Source organism: Vigna unguiculata, chromosome 5 (genome assembly GCF_004118075.2).
Source record: "Vigna unguiculata cultivar IT97K-499-35 chromosome 5, ASM411807v1, whole genome shotgun sequence".
In the NCBI taxonomy this organism is placed as follows: Eukaryota; Viridiplantae; Streptophyta; class Magnoliopsida; order Fabales; family Fabaceae; genus Vigna; species Vigna unguiculata.
In genome coordinates, this window is record NC_040283.1 from 1951328 (window position 1) to 1975989 (window position 24662).

Sequence of the window (24662 nt, forward strand, 5' to 3'; positions counted from 1 at the left end):
ACCTTCATCATCTAATTGATTAACAATGCAAGTTATGTTTTAAAAACATAAAACATATATATATATATATATATATATATATATATATATATATATATATATATATATATATCTTTGGGTAGCTCTTTTTCAGTGGATGGAGTGAAAGATTTTTAGAGTGTCAAAGCCAGAGGTTGAATGTCTTTGAGCAAATAACTCTGTGTTTAGGTGTGTTTGTTTGTAAATGGTCTTTAAAATGTCTAAGTCAGAGAACAAATATTTTTCTTGATTTATGTTTAATACTTGGTTCTCTAGTCTCGATATTAGAGGACGAATGTCTCAAGAAGTCTATGAACTAAAACTTATGAGAGTCTTTAGAGTGTTGAAGTCAGAGAACAAGTATCTCTGGACAAACTATTGATCGGTGATAAGTGTTTAGATTTCTTAATTATAATTTTTACTAAAAGGACAATTAAATTTAATCACCTAATCATTTCGAACCAAACACTTACAACAATTACGTATCACCAAACTAAATAATTGTCAACATCATCCAGGGGTAAACCTCTAATTCTTAATCCCAATACAATAATTGATTTATAAAGTACACACTCTTTCAACAGACGTGATGGCTCACAAGGGTTTCTTTAGTTCATGTGTCTCTAGTATGAACAAAAACAACAGAGAAAAATTTATTTATGTTGAGTTTACATTGTTGTTTTTAAAACAAAACTTGTTATTCTACATAATATAAAAGTTCCTGACGTCAGTAGATGTCAGTGAGAGGAATAAAAAAATAAGAAGTGACATGAGACTCCTAATTTCATGGTTAAGCAGTTTTCTCATCTAAGCTAATAAATTTCTTTATAATTCCCATCATTTCTCCCCCAGGGAATCGCCCCAGACACCCTCTTGCAGCTGCCACTTCATTCAGCTCATAAACTGAATCACCACTGTGAGCTTCACAACATTTGTCTCTTCCCTCCTTTGTGTCCAAATCATTAAGCAAGTCTTCACCAGACTTGACACTGGGAATGGGAAATGGATCAAGAGAGGTTTTCAGAACAGTTGATTCCCCAATAGCACCAACAAAGTCTTTTAGCCGACACATGGCGAATGGAACTGATTCAAAGCTATGATCACCATATTCTACTGGAGTAGAGTGATCTCCTGTGACACAAATGTAAAACTGATTTTCTCCAGAAGATTCTGCTTCCCAGAGAAGCCTTGCAAGCTGCCCCACTGCAGTATCAACAGCTTCTAATGCTTTGACCTTGAGAACGCTCGCCTTGTCATGACCAGCATCATCTATTGCCTACAGTACCACATAAAGTCTTATCGCATAATCCAAAAGGGTAGAAGTAAAAGTAGTCTAGAACAGTATAAGAATAAGGAGAAATGAAGCAGCAATAGCAAAAGATGGAAGATTTTAACTCTGATATTGTATTGCTTAGTATTTGTATTTCTAGTTAAATTTTCCTGGATTCAACATCATCTTTTGATAGTTTTAGTCTATGCAACAGCAGCAGCACTAAACAATACGCATCAGATCCTTTACATTAAGCTAGATACTGAATTACAATTAACACTTCTTAAGCTCTTGATTGCAGCAAAAAGATTGTACAAAACTCCCCAATATATAAAGTGGGATTCTGGAACAGATAGGAGGCAAATTGCAGAAAAGTAAAAGCAGATAACAAGAACAAAAGTTGTAAATTTATGACCTTGATATGAAGAAATCCAAAGTCATAGCCATCAGAGCGACCTGCTTTAAACTCATCCTCTCCAGGTACAAACACTTTGGGGCAGGACTGCAAAGGAGCCGAGAGTGCCTTAGCTATTGCCGATGCTTTTGATGTTAGTAAAGTTCGGTAGTCCCCAGTTGCTCCAGGAGCATCTAGAATATCAATTCCGAGTGATAAGCCCAGGCCAGCAATTATTTTTGTTGGAGCCACCATGCATGGCCACAGACCATGTTTATCTAAAAATGGTGTAACCTGTGATATATAATTTAAAGTTTTAAATGCATACACATGTATGATGGGCTTTCCTTTAAAGTAGCAGAATATGTAAATGGATTAAGATGTATCACCGCATTTATTATGCATCACTTTAATGCTTGAAAGATAAATGAATCAACTATGAAATAAACTGAAAGAACAGACCTCAATCCGAATGCCACAACCTCTTAAAAGGACTACATTTGCTATGTTCTTCCCTTCTGCAACACGTTTAGCGTTCACAGGATGAGAAACCAGAATTTTTGTTATTTCCTTGGACAATTCATTAACAACAGCAGCAGTATTCCTTGCTTCATGAGAATCATCTAAAGCTTCTGCTTTCAAAAGTAAGCGGTTGTCCTTTAATGGGTCCGTTCCTGATATATTTCCACTCAAATTTGGTCCTTTAACGACCACTCCACATCTATGTTCTGTTGCATACCTAATAGAGGAATAGCCATCACAAATAAAGAACTGTTAATTATTTTGGTAGATAATAATCATTTATTTAGCTATGCAAAAATCCTGAGTTCCCAAACTAGTAAACATTTAGTAGTCAATTTTAATTGAAATTTTTAAAATTTGGAAGAAAGCTTCAAGCCAAATAAAATAGAGTGCAACAATTAACCCTTGAAAACTTGATATTATCCATGATAAGTGGTAACCTACATTAACAATTAACCATTAAATGCTATAGCAACCTCAGGCATCTTCACCTGACTCTGACTTCATACTGGGGGAAAGATGGAAGCTTCAATCCATCCAGGGCAGCACAGAGTATGGGACCTTCTTCTTCAAAGTGCCTGTCAGCTCTCCTACTGGTGACTATTCCAGTTTTCTCATCAAGGGTAGCAAAGTTTGACTGCAGGAAAATGTTTTGAGTGATTACCATGAACAATGCAAAGAAAACTCACTTTTAGACAAGGTTAAGAATTAACAACTTCAACAGAAGAACATAGAAAGAAAGCACAATCTATGTAACAAATATATCAGTAATTTTAGAAACTTGATCAGAATACTGATGCCAACCAACATTGTATGGTAGTAAAGCATTTCGATGAAGCTGCAAAATTTCAGACTATTAAAGTCTCTCCTACATTAATTTTGAAAAGACATGCAGTACCACTGTGTACCAAAAAGACTAGATTTTCATGTCAATACGAAAAGTTAAGTCTTCTTTTAGTTAAAAAGAAAACCACAACATCAAACCATCTCACACATAAATGACAGAGAAATAGAGATTAGACCAAAAAAAAAAACCCAAATTGAATGAAGAAATGAGAATAGTGATTGAATGCAAAATTATTCGTCAGCAGTAACTATCTTTAAGTTCTCCCTAATTTGAGATGAACAGAAAGAGCTCATAATCTTCCTGCAGAAATCTCAAATATTTTATCCTTTTTCTTCTCACTTGTTTTTCTTTTTCTACAACAGAGAGCAGTCCACATATACATGGTTTAAATCTTAAAATTAAATATGGAATCCCTTACAGAATTTATCAAATGAGAAGTTGTTCTGAACTCATCGCATCCAGGAAAGCAAGGAAAGAAGACAAAACATTGATAGTGCCCCTAACAGTGTTACTGTTCTTTGTTAACCATGAAAAAAAATGAGCCCAGAACTTTCAATATTATGCTAAAATTTGAGAAAAATATCTACTCTGGTTGAATCTAAAATTTGCATCAATCTTTCAACGCAATCCGCTATCTAAATCATCCAGGAAGGTGATATTATCTGTGGCATGAAATAAAGTATAATAGCTTCAAACAAAAATAAGCATAGAAAATGGTGAAAATAGGGTTCTTAACCAACCTTAAAAGCAATATCACCAGGTGACATGGCCAATCCTGCCCCCATGGATTCGAATGCTCCTCGACCACGATAATAAACCCTGGGATCATAACCCAACAAGGAAAGATGAGCAGTGTCACTTCCACAAGCTAAGCCAACCTCAACAGGGTCCATGAGTCCATTAACTCCAGCAGATGCTATGCCATCCAAATTGGGTACTTTTGCTGCCTCAAGAGGAGTCTTCAATCCAAGCCTTGGCAGTGACACATCAGCCAACCCATCAATCAACACAAATGCCACTCTTTTTTTTGGCACCTGTGGAGTACCCATTCTGCACCCTTTCTCCTTGCTTCCCTCTGGTTATAAATAGTAGGGTTAAACAGCAAGTAACAAATCACTCCAATGGTGTCTTCACTGCCAAATCCCTGCCACCATAGTAACATTTTATTTTTCGGTAATTTGGCTTCACAACTTACAAAGGCTCAACCAATAACATTCAACCATCACTCTTTTCTTTCTTTCAAAAGAGGAAGAACAAACTTTGTGGTCAGCTATAGAAAAAACAGGAATGAAACCAGAGACAAAAGAGAAGGAAGAAAGAAAATCCTAGCAACAAAATTGGAACTTTGTTTCAATTTTGTGTTCAGCGTTCAAATTGGAAACTTGGATGCAATCCCAATACGTTTCAAACATTAATAAGTACAATGGCATCGATCTCCCATTTATGAACTTGGCATGGTGGAGATGCAGGGAAATGAAATTGCAATATAAGGAAGAACAGAATGGATGATAACATCTGAAATAAAAATACAACCTTGAATGCTTGATCAATGAATGTCAGCGATCCAGACAGAAGAGTCAGCAGATGAAAGGAAATAAGATGAAGATTTCAGACAACAACGCAATAAACACTTTCAGATGTTCACTTTATTCTTCACCCTTTATTCTCAACTCAATCAAATCATAATATAAAAACGGAAAAGCATAAATCAATCTTAATTTATAAAAAAGAAAAAAACCATCTTTTATAAATATTGGAAAAATTGTCCCAACATTATAATAACAAAATAAGTGGTTCAAGTGTCAAACCAGTTTTCACAACAAATTTAATTAATCAGAATATGAAAAGTAGAAGTATATAAGCAGATATTTAATGACTAAAATGTCATTTTTTGTTTATGTTTTTTAAAAATTCCATGTTTTAAAATTTTAATTTTGATTTTCTTAAAATTAAAAAAAAGTCAATTTTATCTTTATTATATTCTTCCACTGATATTATATTAGTGTGGTTAACGTTTTTATATTTTAAAATAACTAATCTAATATAATGACATTTAAATTTTCAAAAATATTTTAAACTAATTATACTATTTAATGGGGAAATGGAGCAAAAGCTTTTTAGATGCGATTATACTACGGAATTAAATACATAAATGTTTTTGTTTTTAGTCTTTATAGTATTTATATTTAGCCTTTTTTTGAAATAAATCTAGCCGTCAACTTTTTCCATTAATGCCATGATGATATTGTGATGAGACACTACTGATATGTCATTATAATCAATTCTGTGATATCCTTATCACTTAGTATGTTTGACTAAAGATTAAAATAAAAATAGTATATTTATCAGGGTTAAATATGTTTTTATTTTTTTATTAAATTTTGAAATTAATTTATTTTAAAATTTTAGACAAATTTAATTTACTTTTTTAAAATATGTAAATTTAGTTTTTTAATAAAATTGGGTTAAGTTTATTTGATATTTCAAGTATATTTTATAATAATATTTGACTTAATATTAAAGAAAAAATATATCAAACAGTATAAACAAATCAAATATAATCCTAAAATACGTACAAAATATCAAATAAACCTAATAAAATTTTATTAAAAATACTAAATTCACTTTTAAAAAATAAAGTACTAAATTTGTCCAAAGTTTTAAAATGAACTAATTCTAAAATTTAAGTTAAGAGAGAAAAAACATATTTAATCATATTTATTAAACAAAATAAAATAGTATTTTATTTATTAATAACAGAAATTTTAACTTTTTGTTTAATTTGAAAAAGGATTAATTTGTAGATGTTTAAAAGAGTTATGAAATAAAACCAAAAAAAAAATAAGTAATTGATCTTCATCTGACATAAGATTTATTTGATTTTTACAGAGAGAGAATAGACATTTAAAATTGTTTGTTTGAGAAGTTTTAAATTTTTTATAATAAATAAATGTCATTCATACACATTTTAGATTTTCTTTTTTTACGATTATAAAGTATTTTTATTTTAAAACTATTTTCCCATAAAGAATTTCATATGCATAGTTCAATTTCCACATTGATTTATATTCAACTTGACTTGTATTTTTTTATATTTCGTTACATTTCTCTTTATGTTTATTCTATTTACTCTAACATTAACTCTTTTGGTTTGCTTTAAAAAATATTAAATTGTTTAAAAGTTAAGTTGATTATTACATAAATGCAATCACTAACAATGGTTTTGCTCGTTTTTTTTTTTTTCAAATGGGTTTTTCCAATATAGATTTTGAGTGGAAAACTCAAGCAATGAAATTTAAGAGTGCATTGCTCACTTTTGATATTAGTATTTGTATTGTTGATTTGTCTATAATATAACTAATTTTATAGCAAAATCCTAATATTAACTATATTAATCATTTTATTTCAAATAAATTATATAAACATTTGTATTTATAAGAGAAAAATAAATATATTTATTGAGAATGAAATTATTTTAACAAATATAATCAATAAGTCATATACTTGTTATTATTCTTAATTTATATAATTAAAAAAAATTATAAATCATGATTAAGATATTAAATCTTCAACATTAAATATAAAATTTATTATATGTATTTGAGATAAACCCTGAAATCTCTTCTTAATAGCATTGAAATAGAATTACTCAAGAACAAAATTTTGAAGAAAAAAATGGGAAAAAAATTGCATTAACATGCATCTTTTTATTGAAAAATGGTTGTTTATTGGACTATAATATGATAATTCTACAAATAATCATGTCTTTCATTCAAGTGACTGATACAAAAACAATCTTATTCATCCATTAAAAAAATGAAAAAAAAAATACTAAAAGCAAAAAATAGCAAAAGTAAATAAACATGCAGAAAGATCAAAAACCAAAATTTGGAACATAAATAGCCACTTGGAGAAATCTTCATTAGATTCATTTGTTAGCCCCAGCTGCATCTTTGGCAGCATCAGCAGCACCTTGTGCCCTTGCTTGCATCTGTTGGCCAGCCTACACACCATAACACAGTTTCATAAAAATCCTCCATAGTTTAGAGTTTATTATATAGAATCTAACACTATGTTTAGAAAAGCTCTTTCCTTCTTAGTTGTTTCAATAAGAAAATAATATATTTATGGAACAAATTTTATTGCACTCACATAAAGGTTATCTCAAACATGCTTTTCATCATCCTTATTTTTAAATAAAGTATGATTTTCTATGTCGATATAGAAATTGACTTTTATCACAGACATAACAAACTTTTCTATGTCCCAAGTGGACTTTTTATGACAGATCCAAATTGGCATAGAATGTGGACTTTTTATGGCACAGTTCCTGAAATGGCATAAAATTTTTTTATGTCGATTGTATCTATGATGGGTCCTAAACCAACAAATAAAGCATTTTCTAATAGGTATAAAAATGTATTTGTTGCACTTCTGTCTGAATCTGATTATATTATGTTTTAAACTATCAACAAAGCTAAATTGATCAACCAAATGTTCTAACCTCTTGGCAGGATTCTTTGGCAGATTGAGCAGCATTGCTTGCGCTATCCATCATGTTACTTGCCTTCTCCTAAATCATCAACAACATTAATCTTTTTTGTGCCACTATAATTAAGAATGTTGTTCAAAAATTTAAGGAAATGAATATATTGAACACATGAGACATGATACAAGTGCTAAACTCACCTTAGCTTGACCCACAGCCTGACCAGCTTGATGACTCATGTCCTGGGATTTGTCCATTTTTGGATTTCCTTGTTTTGAATCTTGAACTTAAAAAAGCAAAAGGTAATTGAACAAACACTTTTTAATATGAGATGTTATTCATAATTGTGGGATGCAATATATATAGTAGCCCAAAGTAACACATGTAATGACATGCACCATTAGGTGAGCGAAATTTGGGCTTAAGAACAGGCACCTACGCTTCATTTGCTTTCTAAAATTGCCAAGTAAACCAATAATAGAGAAAAAAGAAAAACCTATCTGTATGGATCCATTGTGTTAAAAATAGAAAGCGCATAACTGTTGAATGTGCAAAGGTACATGAACATTGTTTTTAATTAGTTTTAAGAGAGTCTTTACAACTTTGATAAAATGTGAAAGTTTATAACCTCATTAATTGGACATTAATGAAAGTAATATTATTTTTTGTCCTACGATTTTTGTTTGTATGTATTTTTTTAGTAACATCATTATTGTTTTGAGTTATCATAATGGATTGAAACTAATAATATGATTGTTGTTATGATTTAAAAAATTATAATTTATGGTTGTTTTAATAACATTTTTGTTCTTGTAGTTTAATAATATACACTCTTCTCATGATTTTTTTATTGTATATAAACATAATTGATCATTTTTCAACAAAATTACCAAAATAATAATAGAACATATTTCCTTATGTAACTAACTATTGACGAATAAAAATAAACATAAAAAGATGAACAAAAAATTATTGTGGACAAAACAAAAACACACCCTTTGATCCGAGAATGATCAAATTTTCATTCTTTTCAGTTTTTCATGGGTTCAGAAAATCGTTGTAAAAATAGGTTACTCGAATGAAAATCACCTTCAACTCGGATTATTGACTAAGACTGTTCCAACCGAATTTGGATTTATTATTTGATTATTCAGTATTATTTTGCCGTTATACTTTTAAAATATAATTATAAACATTGATTTTAAGAACTTTTTACCCTTGTCTTTAATGTAAGAGCTTTGCTACATAAGTTTACAATACAAATACAAGAGCTGCAAGATGAGTTTGAAAGATAGAAGGATCATATCTAACCTATGAACTGTTGTTTGAATCCTTTAGAACAGATGAAAAATCCCCTATTCGAGTGCTCTTCACTTCTTCAATCTCATCATCCAAAACCAATGCTCGCAAAATTTCATCTATTTTATGTGCTGTGATTCCTACCGCGAAGACACCACTCTTTCTGCTCCACTCCAAAATTCCATCGCATGTTGCAACTTTCTGCTTGAAAATGCACTTCAGCACACGCCCTTTACAAGGTTTATGAAATCAGCCTTTACATTGATTATACGATGCCATGACACTTCTCATAAATGACGTGTTTAGTGTCTGATACGTATCAGACACTGATACTTGTATGATATTTGTAAGATATATTATGTTTAATTTGAAAAATATTTTTTATCTTTGACATGATTTTGATGATTAAAATAAGGAACAAATTTTATATTATTACTACTTTTTCGCATATTGGATATTAGGTAGATATATTAGATTCATTTTTGTGTCAGTTGACAATGTGGTAGTTTGACAATTTCAAACTTAACATGTATATACATGCTCTGTCATGTGTCCTATATTTTTTCAATTTAGTCATATCTTCGTATCCATATCCGTATCGTATTCGTACCAATTTCCTATCCAGGCAACATAACCAATCCCCATCGGTGGCTAGAAACCTTTAACTAAAAACACCAATGCCCGTCAATTATGATGAATTGAAAAATTAATGTTTCTCTGCTATAACTTTGAAACTACAACATGAACACCTTATATTGTGAATGAAATAGTACAATTCCAATTATAATTCATATAGGATTACATGAAGAAAAGAATACCAAGTCCAAGTCCAGTTAAGTGCTGATAGTTCATTGGTTCAATTGAGGATAAAAAAGGAGTTCAGTAATTGAAAGTATTAGGCAGCACTATCAATTGTTTTCTATATTTTAATATATTTTAATAAGTATTTTTTGAGAATCCAAATATGAGTCTAAATCTTACATTTAATAAAAGTGAGAAAGTTGAACACTATACAAAAATGAAAACATTTACCGTCTCAAGATTTTGGATTGAGAGTAGTGTCAATCCCTTATATGTGAATTAAACTTATTTCTTATATACTTAGATGAACAAGTTACTACTCTACTTCAATATAAGAATGCAGAAAAGGATATTCGTGCTTTATAATCTTGTATATTTATTATTCACCCAAAAATAAATATTCTAAGATAGTGCTCATATAATAAATTTTTGAAGTGATAAACTATTGTATCATTTCCATCCATGCATGTCCATCTTTCTTTCTCTTAATCTTGTCTTCCTCGTTAAAAGTTTCGATAGAAAAGAATAAAATTAAATAATTTTATTTAAAATTTACAATAAAGTTTGACAATAAAATAGTAACAAGTGAATATTATTTTCACCAATAAATTATTTTTTTGTTAAATACACGTTATATAAATATACAATTTGATTAAAATTTTTTTTTGATATTTTTGATATTTTATATGCAATTTTTATCCACAGAGGAAGTGCTCCTTGGAGATGTAACACACAAGTTTTCCCCAATGAGGAACACATATACACTTTATTTTTTATTTCTAATTAATGAACAACATTAAAAATAATATGTAAAAATGCAGAAAAATTTAAATTAATAAGAAATAATAGTCAAATTAGTGTAATAAATATTAGTATATTTTGTTTTTAATATAATTACAAGTTCACACTTTTAACATAACTTTAACTATATTAGTTTAATTTAAATTCCATTAACAATAATATATTAATAATTAATATAATTGAGCATATAATTAATTTTTAATAATTATATAATTATATATGTATATATATATATATATATATATATATATATATATATATATATATATATATATATTTAAAATAAAATTAATATGTAATTTAAATTTACAAAATAATTAAATATTAACAATAATTACTAAAAAGTAAACACATATTTCAAATAAAATTAATAAAATTAAAATTTATTTTAAATTTATAATTATTTTATTATATTAAAAATTATATATATATATATATATATAGTTATTTTAATATTTACCTAATTAAAAAACTAATAAAATGTTATATTGGAAAATAGTAATTTATCCAGAAATCTGAAATATCTTAAAATTGGTTACATACAGTAATAACTTACTTGTTAATTATAAGTGAATTAAAGAGAACATAAGTTAACTTGGTATTGTTGGTAGGAAATAACCAAAAATAAAATTAGGTTTTATAAGTATTTTTTTATTTTATGTTTATCCATTATTTTTAACCAAATACTCTGGGAAGTACGCTATGAATTAATATTTCAATTTTTGTCATGAATAAAAGCCTTTTGCTTTTACATCTTATGACAAAACTTTTAAATAATACAAATAAGTCATCAAATCAAAATATAATAATAGTTTATTAAGATTTTTCATCTACTTTTAAAATTATAATATTTTCTAATAATATATAAGATCCTTTCAAGAATTCTTATATATAAAATGTTAAAAGTCAAACTACGAAATTTTAATTATAAAAGTCTCATAAAAAATTTATAAGTGATAGTAGTTTTAAAAATCATTTATTACATTTCTTTAATTTTCACTTTATTTCTTATCTATTCTCACTTATTTATTTTATTTTCAATTACTTATTTTTTTGTAATATCAAAATGCCCTGTTATAAGCAGTATTAATTAACTTAAAGAAGAGAATGAAATAAGATTAATTGATGAAACTTTTTCTATCTGGTCTTACCTTTGACTATGTTTAAGAGAAGAAAACGTATTAACTTTCAACTATTTCTTCAACTCCTTTTTTTTTCATTTAAAAAAATATTTTTATTTGAGCAAAAAATAAAAAATAGACAATTATATATATTTAATTATTAAAATAATACAATTTTTACAATTTTCTATTATTTAGCACCACTAGTATATTGGAGAAGGAGGCATCGAGACGGTGCGTATTGAAAAAGCATAGAAAAACTTTGAATTTCCTTAATTCGGTTCAGTTCCTTAAGACTTTCACTGTCAGATCTTCGTCTCTGTCTTCTTTCTTCAATTCATCTACCAAACGCGTTTCTCTTGTTGACTCTGCCCCCCTTTACTCTCTATTCAGGTTCATTCTTCTTTTCCCCAAAGATTTTTCATTATCAATTTTTTTTGCATTTCAATCATAGATCACTCACTTTCTCTCTGCGCCTTTGTTTGCTGTAAAGCTTAGAAATTTGCAATCTGTCATACCTCTTTGCTATTGGGTTGTCCCTGATTTGTGCTATCCCTAATATCTCCACACTAACTTTTCTTCTTCTCTTTATTTGGGCTTCTTCAACCCTAAGCTATCATAAAAACAAAAACGAACCGTTCCTCTTGTGCTCATTTTATTGCTCATGATTACTTAACCTGCTACTGATTTAAATCCCTTTTATTTTTTAAACCGGTATTACTAATCCCCATTTTCTCTATCTTATTTTTGTTTGTGCATTTTACTGAAGTAACTTGAAGTTCATGTTGTTCTTTCTTAAACCCCCACCGACCATCGTGTTAATAAAATTGTTATTTTTATGTTTAATCACGTTTCAAACATCGCTATTTATCTGTTTGATGCTAGCTAGGGAGGGACAGGGTTTACGGTATCAACATGATTTAGCAGACTGTCATCTTTACATCTGAACTGCTGGAATGGATCTTGGCATCACTTTGGCTTGTTATGTTTTAGTTGGATGATTTATTCATGTCATGAGATGCTATTTTTTTTTTTTTTTTACTTATTTGATTTAGTGCATCAAGGTTATTATATATCTCGTACTTTTTAGGCGACTCTGGTTATGTGGCTGGGTTTAACTTCAATCCCCACATTCTCATTTTCTCCTTTCACCTTAGGTCCAATCATGGTTTTAAATTGCGGTTGTGATTGCAGTTCTGCGAAATTGTGGCTGATGTAACCACAATTGCAGTTGGAGAGTCTAAAAATATTGATGTGGCTGATATAGCAGTTGTGGACTTTTTGTTTTTTAAATCTCCATAGAACACAGAAAAAAGTTATTTCTGGGTTCTGATTGATTGTATGCTGTTTTATGTGCAGTAAGGATGTATAATAATGTTGGGATGCCACCGGGGGCACCTCAACTGCATCCTCAACCTCCAACGAGCTCACAACCTAATTTGTTGGGGAATGCATTTAATGCTGCTGGATCAGGACTCATTCGAGGTGGATTGGGTGCATATGGAGAAAAAATATTTGGATCGAGTTCTGAGTATGTTCAAAGCAATGTATGTATCGTTCTGTCATTCTTTTTATTGAGTCATTTAATTTGACATGCTAATTCATTGTTGACAAAATTTTATCTGATCTTTTGTTTCTCTCTCCTTTTAGCTTTTTGTATGTTTAGTTTCTTTCTTGTTTTGCATTTCTTCCTTGCATCTATGTTGTGTGTGGAAAACTGCTTTTTCTTAGAAAACATAGATACCTTTTGAATGCCGTGTTTCTAAGCTATTTGGTATATCATTTGAACAATGCTTATCGGCTGATCAGAGACGATGCTTACCTGTTGATGATAAAAGACAATTATACCATACAACTTAGCATCTTAATATTTGGCATTTACTTTTAATCCGTTTATAGTAAATTTAAATGTTGTGCATTATTGCAATTCACTTTTGAATCTATTTCATATATGGCAAATGCTCTCACTTCAATAATGCTTACATTTCAATTAAGTCAGGTTCTTTTGATTTCGGAGAAAAAACCAATGCAGCTGAGATAATTTTTAGTATCTTTAGTTGGATTGTTAACTTAATTATAGATATTATATGGAGTTGTGAATTCAAAGTATTTTTTTTTTGTAAATATTTTTATCTGTTCAACTACAGATAAGCCGGTATTTCTCTGATCCCCAATACTACTTTCAAGTGAATGATCACTATGTTAAGAACAAATTAAAGGTTATCCTGTTCCCATTCCTGCACCGGGTAAGCAGCAATAGTGTCACCCTTTTTCAAATTTTTCTAGTTGTATTTTCATTTCATTATCTTATTCTATCTTCTCCCTTGCCCTTGTCTCTTTTTCTTGCGTTCAGGGTCATTGGACTAGAATTACTGAACCCGTGGGAGGTAGGCTCTCCTATAAACCACCAATGTATGACATAAATGCTCCTGACTTGTACATTCCATTAATGGCATTTGGTACCTATGTTGTTCTTGCCGGCATCTCGCTTGGTTTACATGGAAAGTAAGTATGATATCTCCTTAATCTTAATTGCTGAAATGATCAGATGTATTTTCCTCAAACTCAAATTTAGCCACCTGGACCCCCACTTGACCTTATTTTTACCCTTATATATACTATGTCGCCGTTATTTAAAAACGATTTGTGCTTGTTTGTGGTGGTGCCAAGGGAAATACAAAATGGTTATTTTACCTTGTGCAATAAAAAAGGATACTGTATATTATCAGAGTTGAACAGTGGCACGTCCCTTTTTGACTGGGTGTAATGATGAGTCTATTTTCTTAAAGAAATTCAAGTCCAAGAGGAGTTATCTTTATTCTTGTGTTCCAAACTAAAACATATAAAATGTGATTAGAAATCAGACAAGTAATGATCTTCTATGATATGAAGATTACTGATTTCATTTTCTTGATTGTTATTTTAATAACTCCGTGGACGGATTTTGAAAAGTTTCACTAAGAATTTAGTTTGGTTTATAGTGCTGAGTTTGTTCCATCTCCACATGCTTTCTAGTTTGACATTGTTTTTTAAACATGTTGTATTTGTTGTGGGCAGGTTCAGTCCTGAAGCTTTGAACTGGTTATTTATCAAGGGATTGGTTGGTTGGTTTATGCAAACTGGACTGCTTAAAGTTGCTTTACTTTCATTGGGCACTGGGGAAGCACCTCTATTGGACATTATAGCGTATGCTGGGTACACTTTTACGGGCTTATGTTTGGCTGTTTGTGGAAGAATGATATGGAGTTACTCCTACTACTTTCTGATGCTGTCAACCTGCTTATGCATGGCAGTGTTCTTGGTTAAAACAATGAAGAGAGTCCTTTTCGCTGAAGCCAGGAGTTATGATTCAACCAAGCACCACTATCTCTTGCTCTTCATTGCTTTGGCTCAGTTCCCATTATTCACATGGCTTGGAAACATTACTGTAAATTGGGTAATATAGTGATAGCATTTACACTGTTCTTAGGAGTTAGAAGTTCCTGGTAATTTTTTTGGTTAACTTCGAAGAATTGTAATACAAGGTTTTTTTCTCTCTTTTTTTGGATTTCAAAGATGCGAAATTATAGGTGTTCTCCTTCTTCAGATGTATTATATGATTTTTAGTACTTTTGAGGTTACTCTCTTCATAATGGTTCTCAGTCTCAGGTTCATGTGTTGTGGTGTTTGGTATGTAGCCTTGGTATCAGTATCTACCGTTTCACCGAACACTATTTTTTATCTCTATTCTAATAGTGCAAGATCTGTGAGAGTTGAAAATGTTGTCTGTATATTATGGTAGATTACATGATATTTTTCTGTTGCAGTACCTGTTTCTTTGAAATGGATTCAATGGAATTTGTGGATTGCAGACGCAAGAGAAGGAAGGGGTAAGACAATTTTGGCTATTGCTTCCTACGTCCTTACAAATTTCTACGTACATCTTATCATTCTCGAAATCTATTTTCCGAACACAAAAAACAATTCGAAATAATTAATAACACCATATATCATTTGTTGATAAAAGCAATTTTGAAATAATTTTTTGGTTAAGACTATTGTCATCTATAATTATATAAAAACGTAATTTCTTCTGTCCTTAATATTATTTTATTTTACTTTTTACAATATAATTATTTAATATTATTCTTATTTTATTCTTTACGGTGCAATTATTTATTAACTTTTTAAAATTAATAATTATTTTGACTTATTAATTATTAATCTTATTTATTCCTATTTACAGTATAATTATTTATTAACTATTAGTAGTTATTTTGACTTGTGCTTTTTATAGAACTGTCCCAACACTTATTTTATGTTTTTTTCCTCCCTTCATGATCAGTTATTTGATCTTTCAATTAAGAATTAAATAATGCACTATTATGAGTATGGTATTTAATGGACAATATATATTACACTTTACTCATAATCAAATTACAATATAAAAAACACAGAAAATTACTTATTTTTAAATTTTATATAAATTAATTTTAAAGTAAACTTCTACTTAAGAAATATCAATGGAAAATATTTTAATAATAAAAGTATCAAAAAGTTAATTTACAAGTTAAATAATTTTAATTTTCAAATTGTGATTTAGTGTTGTCAAACAGTTTTTTGAACCATACATTATTACATATTAAGGTTTAAATACTTTTTTGGTCCTCATTTTCGTAGTGTTTGTTGCGGATGGTCCTCATTTTAACAAAATGTTTAAAATGGTCATCATTGTTATCAAATGTTTAAAATGATCCTCATTTTTATCGAATGTTTAAACTGGTCCTCATTTTTGCAATTTGTGTTTTATTTAGTCCTTTTCTGTAACGATTGCCTCCACGATTACAACCAGAGGGTAAGGAAGAAGATTGAGACCGTAACATATCTATATAATGGGATTGCAGGAAGAAGAAGATTGCAGCAACACCAATTAGGAATGGAGGAACAAGATTGTCAAAACTCATCAACTGTCCAAACATTCCTTACCAAAACCCTAGCTCACTTATTTATCCCTAAATATCTAATTACCACACCTATATAGTACACGTAACACACCCTAATACAAATCGTGTCACCTGTACAATGCTCTGTTAATGATTTAAACGAATGATGATCATTTTAAACATTCTGTCAAAATGAGAATCATCCGCAACAAACACTATGAAAATGAGGACTAAAAAGGTATTTAAGCCATAATTTAATCTTTAGATAGCATAGCTTCAATCTTTAATTTACTTTCTTCTTGAGTGAACTTATCTCTTTCATACTAAAAGAATATTAAAATTAGCATTCAATTTAAATTTAATGAATAAATTTATATGATTGAAATAAAGAAGGATAGTTGGCTAATTCTTTATATTAAAATCATATTAAACTACATTTTTTTATATTGATAATATGTATACAAAATATTAATAATATACATTTTAATTCAAAATTTATTTAGCTAAATTTTAAAAAATAAAATCCCTCTTAATTTTTTGTTTACATTTTTAAAATAAAAATATTTGGACGGCAGTAAAAATATATCATATTAAACTTAATTTGAAAAAAAAAAAAGTATTTTGTTTTTCCCCTAATTGGAAAAAGAAAAAAAAGGAGTAAAGTATTGTAACAAGTGAAAAAAGGAATAATTTACAATGAAAAGACTGAAAATGATGATGCTCCAAATATGTAAAATGATGAAACACCATTATTGTTTTCTGATAGTAGTATGAATGAATTATTAATTATCATTAAAAGAAAGTGTGTGTATTTATAATTAAGTTAAAATTAGTAATAAATTGAAGAGATGTGTACACGTGTCGAGTGATAAGAAAGAAGAGATAACATGAGTAGATTAAGATTGGTGCAAGGTGGATCTGTGTCAGCACCGAATGTGTCTGAAATTTGAGAGGGTTTGGTTCCTAAAGATGCGGTCACTTCAGAGGACTAAGAAAAACACAAAACACAAACGTGTTAGAAAAATAACGGAAAAAAGACCTATTAGGAAGGGAGCAAGGGAAAGACGACGTTGCATGGTGAGAGCTATAAAAGGAAGAGAAAGAAGAGCATTATGCAGAAGTAGCATTTTGCATCCTCACAGCGTTTTTAGGTCCCAAAGAAAGAAAGAGAGAGAGAGAGAGGAAACACACCCAGGGAGGAACAACACCATCATCGCCAACACCAACACCAACACAAACCCCACCAACACCGGCTAACGTTGTTCGTTACATGGCCACTCGTGTTATCCCACCAAGAATCCTAAGGAATCTCCGATACAACACAGCCACAAAACCACTCAAATCCTCACACGCTCCTCTCTCCCCGACTCTCTCTCCTTCTCCCTGCCTCCCACCCCCGACCTCCGCCGTGCTCCGTCCAGCCGCCACCGCTGATCTTAACTTACACGACGTCGAGAAGCTCTTCTGCCACGTCCGCACCCCCTCGCTCCTCCGCTCCGCCACCGTCCTCCACGCAACCGCTGTCGGACCCTTTGTCGACTTTGGAACCTGGCTCATGCAATCCAACCTCCTGCAAGTGCCTGGCCTTCGTGAACTCATCCTCGCCTCCGTCCGCTCCACCTTTTACGACCACTTCTGCGCCGGCGAAGACGCCCCCACCGCCGCTTACAAGATCCGTGCCCTCAACCACGCCGGCCTCCGTGGCATGCTCGTTTACGGCGTCGAGGACGCCCACGACAATGACGCCTGTGACCGTAACTACAGAGCGTTTCTCCACACCATCGACGTTAGCCGATCTCTTCCCCCTTCTTCGGTAACCCCTTCTTCATTTTTCTCATCCTTCATTCATTCATTCAAAATGATTTTTCGCAAGACCAAAAATTTATACAAATCAGAACCAAAACATCGTATGTATATGATCTTCTACCATTTTTGATACATTTAACACCTGACACGGTCTTTAGCTTTTTATGCTGAAGATTATTGTCACGTGTGACGTTGAGATCATAAGTATGTTTTGGTGACTGATCGTATAGAAAGCACACCATTTTCGTTACACCAATTTCATGCAATTCACAGATTGTGTAAAATTGGGAGGAACGAAATTTCGGTGTGCATGTGTATAAGAACAATGTTTTTTCTTCTGTTTTTTGTTTGTTCTTGGGTTTTTGCATGTAACAGATCGGCAACGAATGGTGCGATCTGGGAGTGACTGCCACATGTATGATAAATGGCATTGTTGAAATGAGAATCGAAACGGTGGCTTGATTGGGATCCCGCCCACCTTTGCACTGGAACAAAATCTAGTACTACTACTGTTAGATTATGATGTTGTTGGAGAGGGACAAGATTGGTGATTTCTCTTGGGTGACGGTTGCGCGGTGCTTGAAATGGAGTGTTGGTTGTTCTCCAACAACAGCTACTGTCTAGAACCATCGTGATTTCCTTGTCAATTTCCTTTTGGTACCACAGTAGTCCACGAAAATCCTGTGGCTGCTTGTGCTTTTTCCTTTCTTTTCACGTGCAGAGTGGTGTGTTTTAGATGGAGGTATGATGATGATTGCAATGGTTACGAAATGAATTTTTTTGATGTGACAGGTGAGCTTTATGATCGTGAAAATCACCGCAATATGTCCAATGAGTCTTCTGGAAAGAATGAGCGACTTGCTGAGATGGCAGCACAAGGATCCTTCTTTCAGCTTGCCATGGAAGCAAGATTGCTTCCCCATTTTCTCCGAGTCAAGCCCTCTGTACCACACAAGGAACAGGCCAGAGTCTCTCACCCGAGAGGAAGAGAAGGACCTTGAACTTGCCATTCAGAGATTCCATGACCTTTGTCAAAAGTGTACACAAGCAAACATTCCTTTACTGGTTGATGCTGAACACACTGCTGTTCAACCTGCTATTGACTACTTCACCTACTCCTCTGCCATCTTGAACAACAAAGATGATAACGCCATTGTATATGGCACCATTCAGACCTACCTGAAGGATGCCAAAGAGAGGTTGCTGCTCACAGTAACGGCTGCAGAGAAGATGGGAATCCCAATGGGGTTCAAATTAGTGAGGGGTGCTTATATGTCAACCGAAGCAAAATTGGCTGAGTCTTTAGGATATCGTTCCCCAATTCACGACACCATCGATGACACACACAAGTGCTTCAATGAATGCTCATCTTTCATGCTTGAGAAGATTGCTGATGGCCCAGGTGGAGTTGTTCTTGCAACTCACAATGTTGAGTCAGGTACATACACATCATCATTTCTCATCCATTGAGTTTAATGATTTATGGAATCATGACCCAATTGAGGTGTGTTTAATGCTCGTGTAGGGAAACTGGCAGCTGCAAAAGCTCATGAGCTGGGGATTGGAAAGGTGAACCACAAGCTTGAATTTGCGCAGCTGCATGGCATGTCTGAGGCCCTTTCCTTTGGTCTGAGCAATGCAGGGTTTCAAGTGAGTAAGTACATGCCATTTGGACCTGTGGAAACTGTTATGCCATATCTCCTGAGAAGGGCCGAAGAGAATAGAGGAATGTTGGCAGCTTCGGGCTTTGACAGGCAATTGATGAGGTGAGAATAACATAAAATAAGAACACTTTCCCATTGAGGCATATACACAAATACTTGGTGCTGTTATTCCGATCTGACATTGATCTTTTGCTTTATCTGCAGGAAGGAGCTGGGAAGGAGGCTAAAAGCTGCTGTTTTTTAATTTCAATTTGGTGGGACGAATTCATGGATGTTACAATGTATCGAATTTAGGAAATAGGATTTGCTACATTTGTGTACAAATTAGAGAATCCTGTTAACCTTTTTTTTTCAAATGTTACTTCATTCAAATCAATGAAAAGTACATCCTACTTTCATCTATATTCTAATTATATTCCACTACCGCGCCAAGAGTGAAGTCATTTTTCTTATAATAACATATATTACCTATAACAACTTGACTGCAAAACTATAAATACACGAGTCATATAAAAATAAGATAGCAGTTACAACTTGAATTCACCAAAAGATTTAAACTGATATTGACAAATAACATGAGTAAACAAAAAAAATCTTCTTTTGCGCAGTTTCTAATTTTCATAGTGTATTTGAAAGCACAACCGAAGAGGAATAACAACAAACACAAAGCAGACAATTTGAACTCACCAAAAACAATGTGGACTCCGAAGTGACTCTTATCTAAATTTTCCAACCTGAAACAGCAACGAATCCAACTCCAATAGCACAAAATCAATTCTCCAAGTTGCATATTAATTTTGTATACTAATATTGTGACTTTGGAATCAAAATGGTCCATTTGGAAAAAAGTGAGGAGGAGATAATCATTGGTACTAAGAAGAGTCCAACGAAAGAAGTGATGACAAGAGTTACAACTTGTTCATTGTCATAATGTGATAGCTAGCTATAGATCACCCTTTCACAAGTTAATTGGGCAAGTGTCAAATTGAATTCCCTCCAATTCCTGACATGGAAAATGACCCAACCCCAAAAAAGTAACCAAATCATGTGGGTGAATGTTACATACTATTAATTATTATTCTTTGCAAGGATAAATTTAAAATTGAACTCAAAGTTGAAGATTCCATGGCAGCTATTGCTGAGTGGGAATCCATGAATTTTCTATTTTGATTCGTATATTGAACGAATTTGGATTCTTTCTTAGATTTTTTGTATTTTTTTAAAGTATAATTACTTTAGTATTTTAAAATATTAAATTTTCAACATATTTTAAAAATAGAAGGGAACAGAAGAAAAGAAACCGAAGAATCTGAGTTCAAACTCAATTGAAGACGCAGCACAATAGTCACAATAAAAGGAGAACCGGTCAAACCTTTGAAACCCAGAAAAATATGCAATCTTTGTAACTGATAACTGCAATCTTTTTTATAAAAGTAAAACGATTTTAACAAAAGTGAGATTTTGTATTATTAAAGAAAAAGAAAGAATGAAGATAATAAAAAATAATTTTAAATGAATATAAAAAATGTGAAAATATCATTCTTTTTCTCGAAAAGTATTAAAGAAAAGTAAAGGAAACAACCTAATAGTAGTTTCCAAAATTGCTCAGAAAAAAATGTTATGTGTTGATCGGGGGAATCCAAGATCTTACAACTTCTAAATTTCCACACGTAAAAAACATGTGAATTTAGAGAAAGATATATTAGTTATTTACGTAGAAGAAAGAAGAATATCCATACAAGTAATTATCTATGCTAATAAATATGACTCCCTCTCTCTCATATATATATATATATATATATATATATATATATATATATATATATATATCACCGGGTCAATGGGCTAAGGGCTTTCTTGAAGTCCATATATGACTTTTCTTTTTGTCCAATAAAATATTTGCATTGTTGGGCTCTCACCTGTAAAACGGGTCTACAAAGATACAATCTCGGTTAGGATGTTATTTCTTGTACTCAACAAATTTCTTTCTGCACCTCATTAAAGTTTCAAGAGTTTTTTTTTTTTTTTTCGAAATAGAAGTGGGTAAATGTTTTCCGGAAAAGTGAGCAAGTGTTTTTGGAAAAAATATTTCCGAAAATGATTTAATGCATTTTGAAAAATAAAATCTGAAATAATGGGATTCAGAAATATGCGATACTGATAGAAATAACCAACTTAAACTTACTATGAAATGAACAGCCCCAAAAGGGACCGATTCATTTATACATACAACATTGTGACGACAAAATTATAAACAAATCATCAATATGTGTTTTTGCTGCAGATGGCTCAAGCATTGAATTTTTCAAAATTTAATTCAGATTTAATAAAATATATAATATTTATGATCTAAATCTATTTTAATCACATAAATTACATTTGATTTTTCTTTCAATTCAAGTTGAATTGAATTAAATATAGAATAAATTATTTTTGTCGTTTAAACTAAAATTCATGTTGGATTAACCTAATAGCTTGATGCGAGATTTACTCTATTCAAGTTGACATGGTTTTAATTGAATTATTATTCAAAGAAAATCCAATTTGAACTGGTCCAGTTAAGTCTGGTTTGTCTCGATAGCACCCAAAAGCAATCTCTTCCTACACCTTCATAAATTTCTTTCGACACCCCCGTAATAATCATGCAATTTAGAATAATTCGAAAAGGGATAAAATTGGAAAAAACAATTTCATGGAGTGGAAGAATAAAGTTGTGGAGGAGTAGAAAGAAACTGCTCCACTTGAACTTGACTAACCTTAAACTTGGCCAAACTTAATCTTATATCATTCGGTTCGAACTTATTTTGATTGTACTCAACTTAACCTCATCCCATGGTGATAGGACAACTTAACTCAACTTGAATTTTGGTTGACTTAGCTCGATCAAGATCTGAGTTGACTTATCTCGACTTGAATGTGTAGGTTGGCTAGACTTAACTCGACTTGGGAGCGAGTTGACTTATCATTATTTAGGCAATATTTACTTATATTCACCTAGGTTTGGGAGAACTTACTTAATTTGGACTTGGGGCAACTCAATCTAGCTTTGGCCTAAGATAACTCAGTCCGACCTTTGCCCTTGATTGACTTGTGCTCGACTAACTCATATCGACCTTGCTTGGGATGGATGATTATATTCGACCTAAGTATGTGTTGACTTAACTAAACTATACTTGGGCTTAAGTCAACTTGACTAAACTAGGGCTCAAGTAAATTCAACCAAACTGGAGCTTAGGTTGACTTTGTGCTACTTGAACTTGGATCAACTCATTATGACCTAAATCTAAATTGACTTGGCTCAAAATGGGCTTGTGTTGATATAACTCGAGGTAGGGTGGTGAACTCACTTCAATTAAGATTTGAACACCGTTTTGCCTCAATTGAAGCATAAATGGGCTTAGCTTGACCTATCTTAGGTCAACTAGATTTGACTTAGGTTTAAGTCAATTCAATTTAATTTAGATTTGACTAACTCGCTTAATCTTAAATCTAAACTAATTAAATTTGACTTATGATTAACTTATATCTGTTTAACTTGTCTTAACTCAAACTCTTAAATTAACTTAACGTGTGTTAATTCGAGCTCGAACTAATTAGACTTTACTTTTGATGTAAAGATGATTTGATTTTTTTTTCTCCAAACATATTATCAACAATAAAAATATACTTTAATAATTTCATTGGTATCACATTCCTAAACGTGATATTTTTATAATATTTATTTTTGTCTATATTCAATGTTAACTTATTTTTTTCTATCTTTATGTGGCACCAAATAATAAAATAATAAGAACGCTATTATACTGGTGCATGAGAAATCGCTAAAACATGATTCCCCATCAGGACAAAAGAACCCTAGAAAACTAAAGGATTTGGATTGCGAATAAGAGAAATCACATCATCAGAATTAAATAAACTCTATCAATATATTTAACAATAAAATTTGAACAACTTTCTTAATTAGATTTCTCTTCTATTTATGAAAGATGAATAAAATTCTTATCTATGTTTTATAGATGCTTAGTTTAGCTAAGTTCTAGTTCTGGGAAGATACACCTTAAATGAATGGAAAGAAGAATATTATAAAGAGAATTTTGATTCCATTGCATTCATAGAAGTTTAACAGGTCATTCATACTCATATGGCATAAATTCCACATTCTTTTCAGATTGGGGTTCCACACTTCTCCAAGAAAAAATAATTTGGTATTAGGTTATCACTCTTTCACCAAAATTCATTTCATGCTTTGAATCTTTCCCTAATCATGGATTAACTAAAAAAACATTTAAGTATCAACAAATATGTCAGTCACTCGGTAATGCTTTACACATATAATATCACTGAGGATAATTTTAACAGCGAGAAAAGAGTTGAAAAAATGTCAGGTCGGTCAGAAATATATAAAGAGATGATACGAAGAGTATTAAATTTTGAGCGATGTGGGACCATATACATGCAATGTGGACGGGATAATGGATCCAATCCAATGTAGAAGTGAGAAAGAAGAGGCCAAGACGATTCGATGTGGGGCAAATCGCAGTGCCAAACGCAGAATAAAACATCGAATTCAGCACCACAAGAATATGAATTATTATGAGATGAAGAAAACCAAAACCACTTTCTTTCATTCTTTTTACGTGACTTGCGTTTCGAACATGCTTCACACAAACGCACACGTACCCCGCCACTACTCTTTTCAAATCGCATC

At 31.6% G+C, this 24662-nt stretch overlaps 4 protein-coding genes across 7 annotated transcripts; 2 read left to right on the forward strand and 2 right to left on the reverse strand.

The window, feature by feature from the left end:
* Positions 1 to 647: 647 nt before the first annotated feature.
* Positions 648 to 4732, reverse strand: LOC114186206 (probable 2,3-bisphosphoglycerate-independent phosphoglycerate mutase). Its single transcript, XM_028074246.1, has 6 exons — positions 4585 to 4732; positions 3792 to 4195; positions 2696 to 2841; positions 2145 to 2421; positions 1704 to 1976; positions 648 to 1294 (listed from the first exon to the last, which is right to left on the reverse strand). Exons 2-6 carry the CDS (start codon positions 4098 to 4100, stop codon positions 809 to 811), a joined length of 1491 nt encoding a protein of 496 aa, XP_027930047.1. The 5' UTR covers positions 4101 to 4195; positions 4585 to 4732; the 3' UTR covers positions 648 to 808.
* A 2008-nt stretch (positions 4733 to 6740) lies between these two features.
* Positions 6741 to 7856, reverse strand: LOC114183097 (stress-induced protein KIN2-like). The gene is made up of 3 exons (XM_028069963.1): positions 7741 to 7856; positions 7556 to 7624; positions 6741 to 7054 (listed from the first exon to the last, which is right to left on the reverse strand). The coding sequence occupies exons 1-3, from the start codon at positions 7795 to 7797 to the stop codon at positions 6980 to 6982; spliced, it is 201 nt and encodes a 66-aa protein (XP_027925764.1). The 5' UTR covers positions 7798 to 7856; the 3' UTR covers positions 6741 to 6979.
* A 3939-nt stretch (positions 7857 to 11795) lies between these two features.
* Positions 11796 to 15321, forward strand: LOC114185749 (protein YIF1B-like). Of its 4 annotated transcripts, none has more exons than XM_028073644.1 (5): positions 11796 to 11955; positions 12922 to 13109; positions 13710 to 13808; positions 13916 to 14067; positions 14620 to 15321. In XM_028073644.1, exons 2-5 carry the CDS (start codon positions 12927 to 12929, stop codon positions 15005 to 15007), a joined length of 822 nt encoding a protein of 273 aa, XP_027929445.1. In that variant the 5' UTR covers positions 11796 to 11955; positions 12922 to 12926; the 3' UTR covers positions 15008 to 15321. The 4 variants fall into 4 exon arrangements, with proteins under 4 accessions (XP_027929445.1, XP_027929446.1, XP_027929449.1 ...); XM_028073645.1 differs by lacking the exon at positions 11796 to 11955 and adding an exon at positions 12030 to 12276; XM_028073648.1 differs by lacking the exon at positions 11796 to 11955 and adding an exon at positions 12044 to 12066.
* A 2189-nt stretch (positions 15322 to 17510) lies between these two features.
* On the forward strand, positions 17511 to 20364 carry LOC114185010 (proline dehydrogenase 2, mitochondrial-like). Its single transcript, XM_028072482.1, has 4 exons — positions 17511 to 18297; positions 19083 to 19728; positions 19816 to 20056; positions 20159 to 20364. The coding sequence occupies exons 1-4, from the start codon at positions 17755 to 17757 to the stop codon at positions 20196 to 20198; spliced, it is 1470 nt and encodes a 489-aa protein (XP_027928283.1). The 5' UTR covers positions 17511 to 17754; the 3' UTR covers positions 20199 to 20364.
* Positions 20365 to 24662: the final 4298 nt, after the last annotated feature.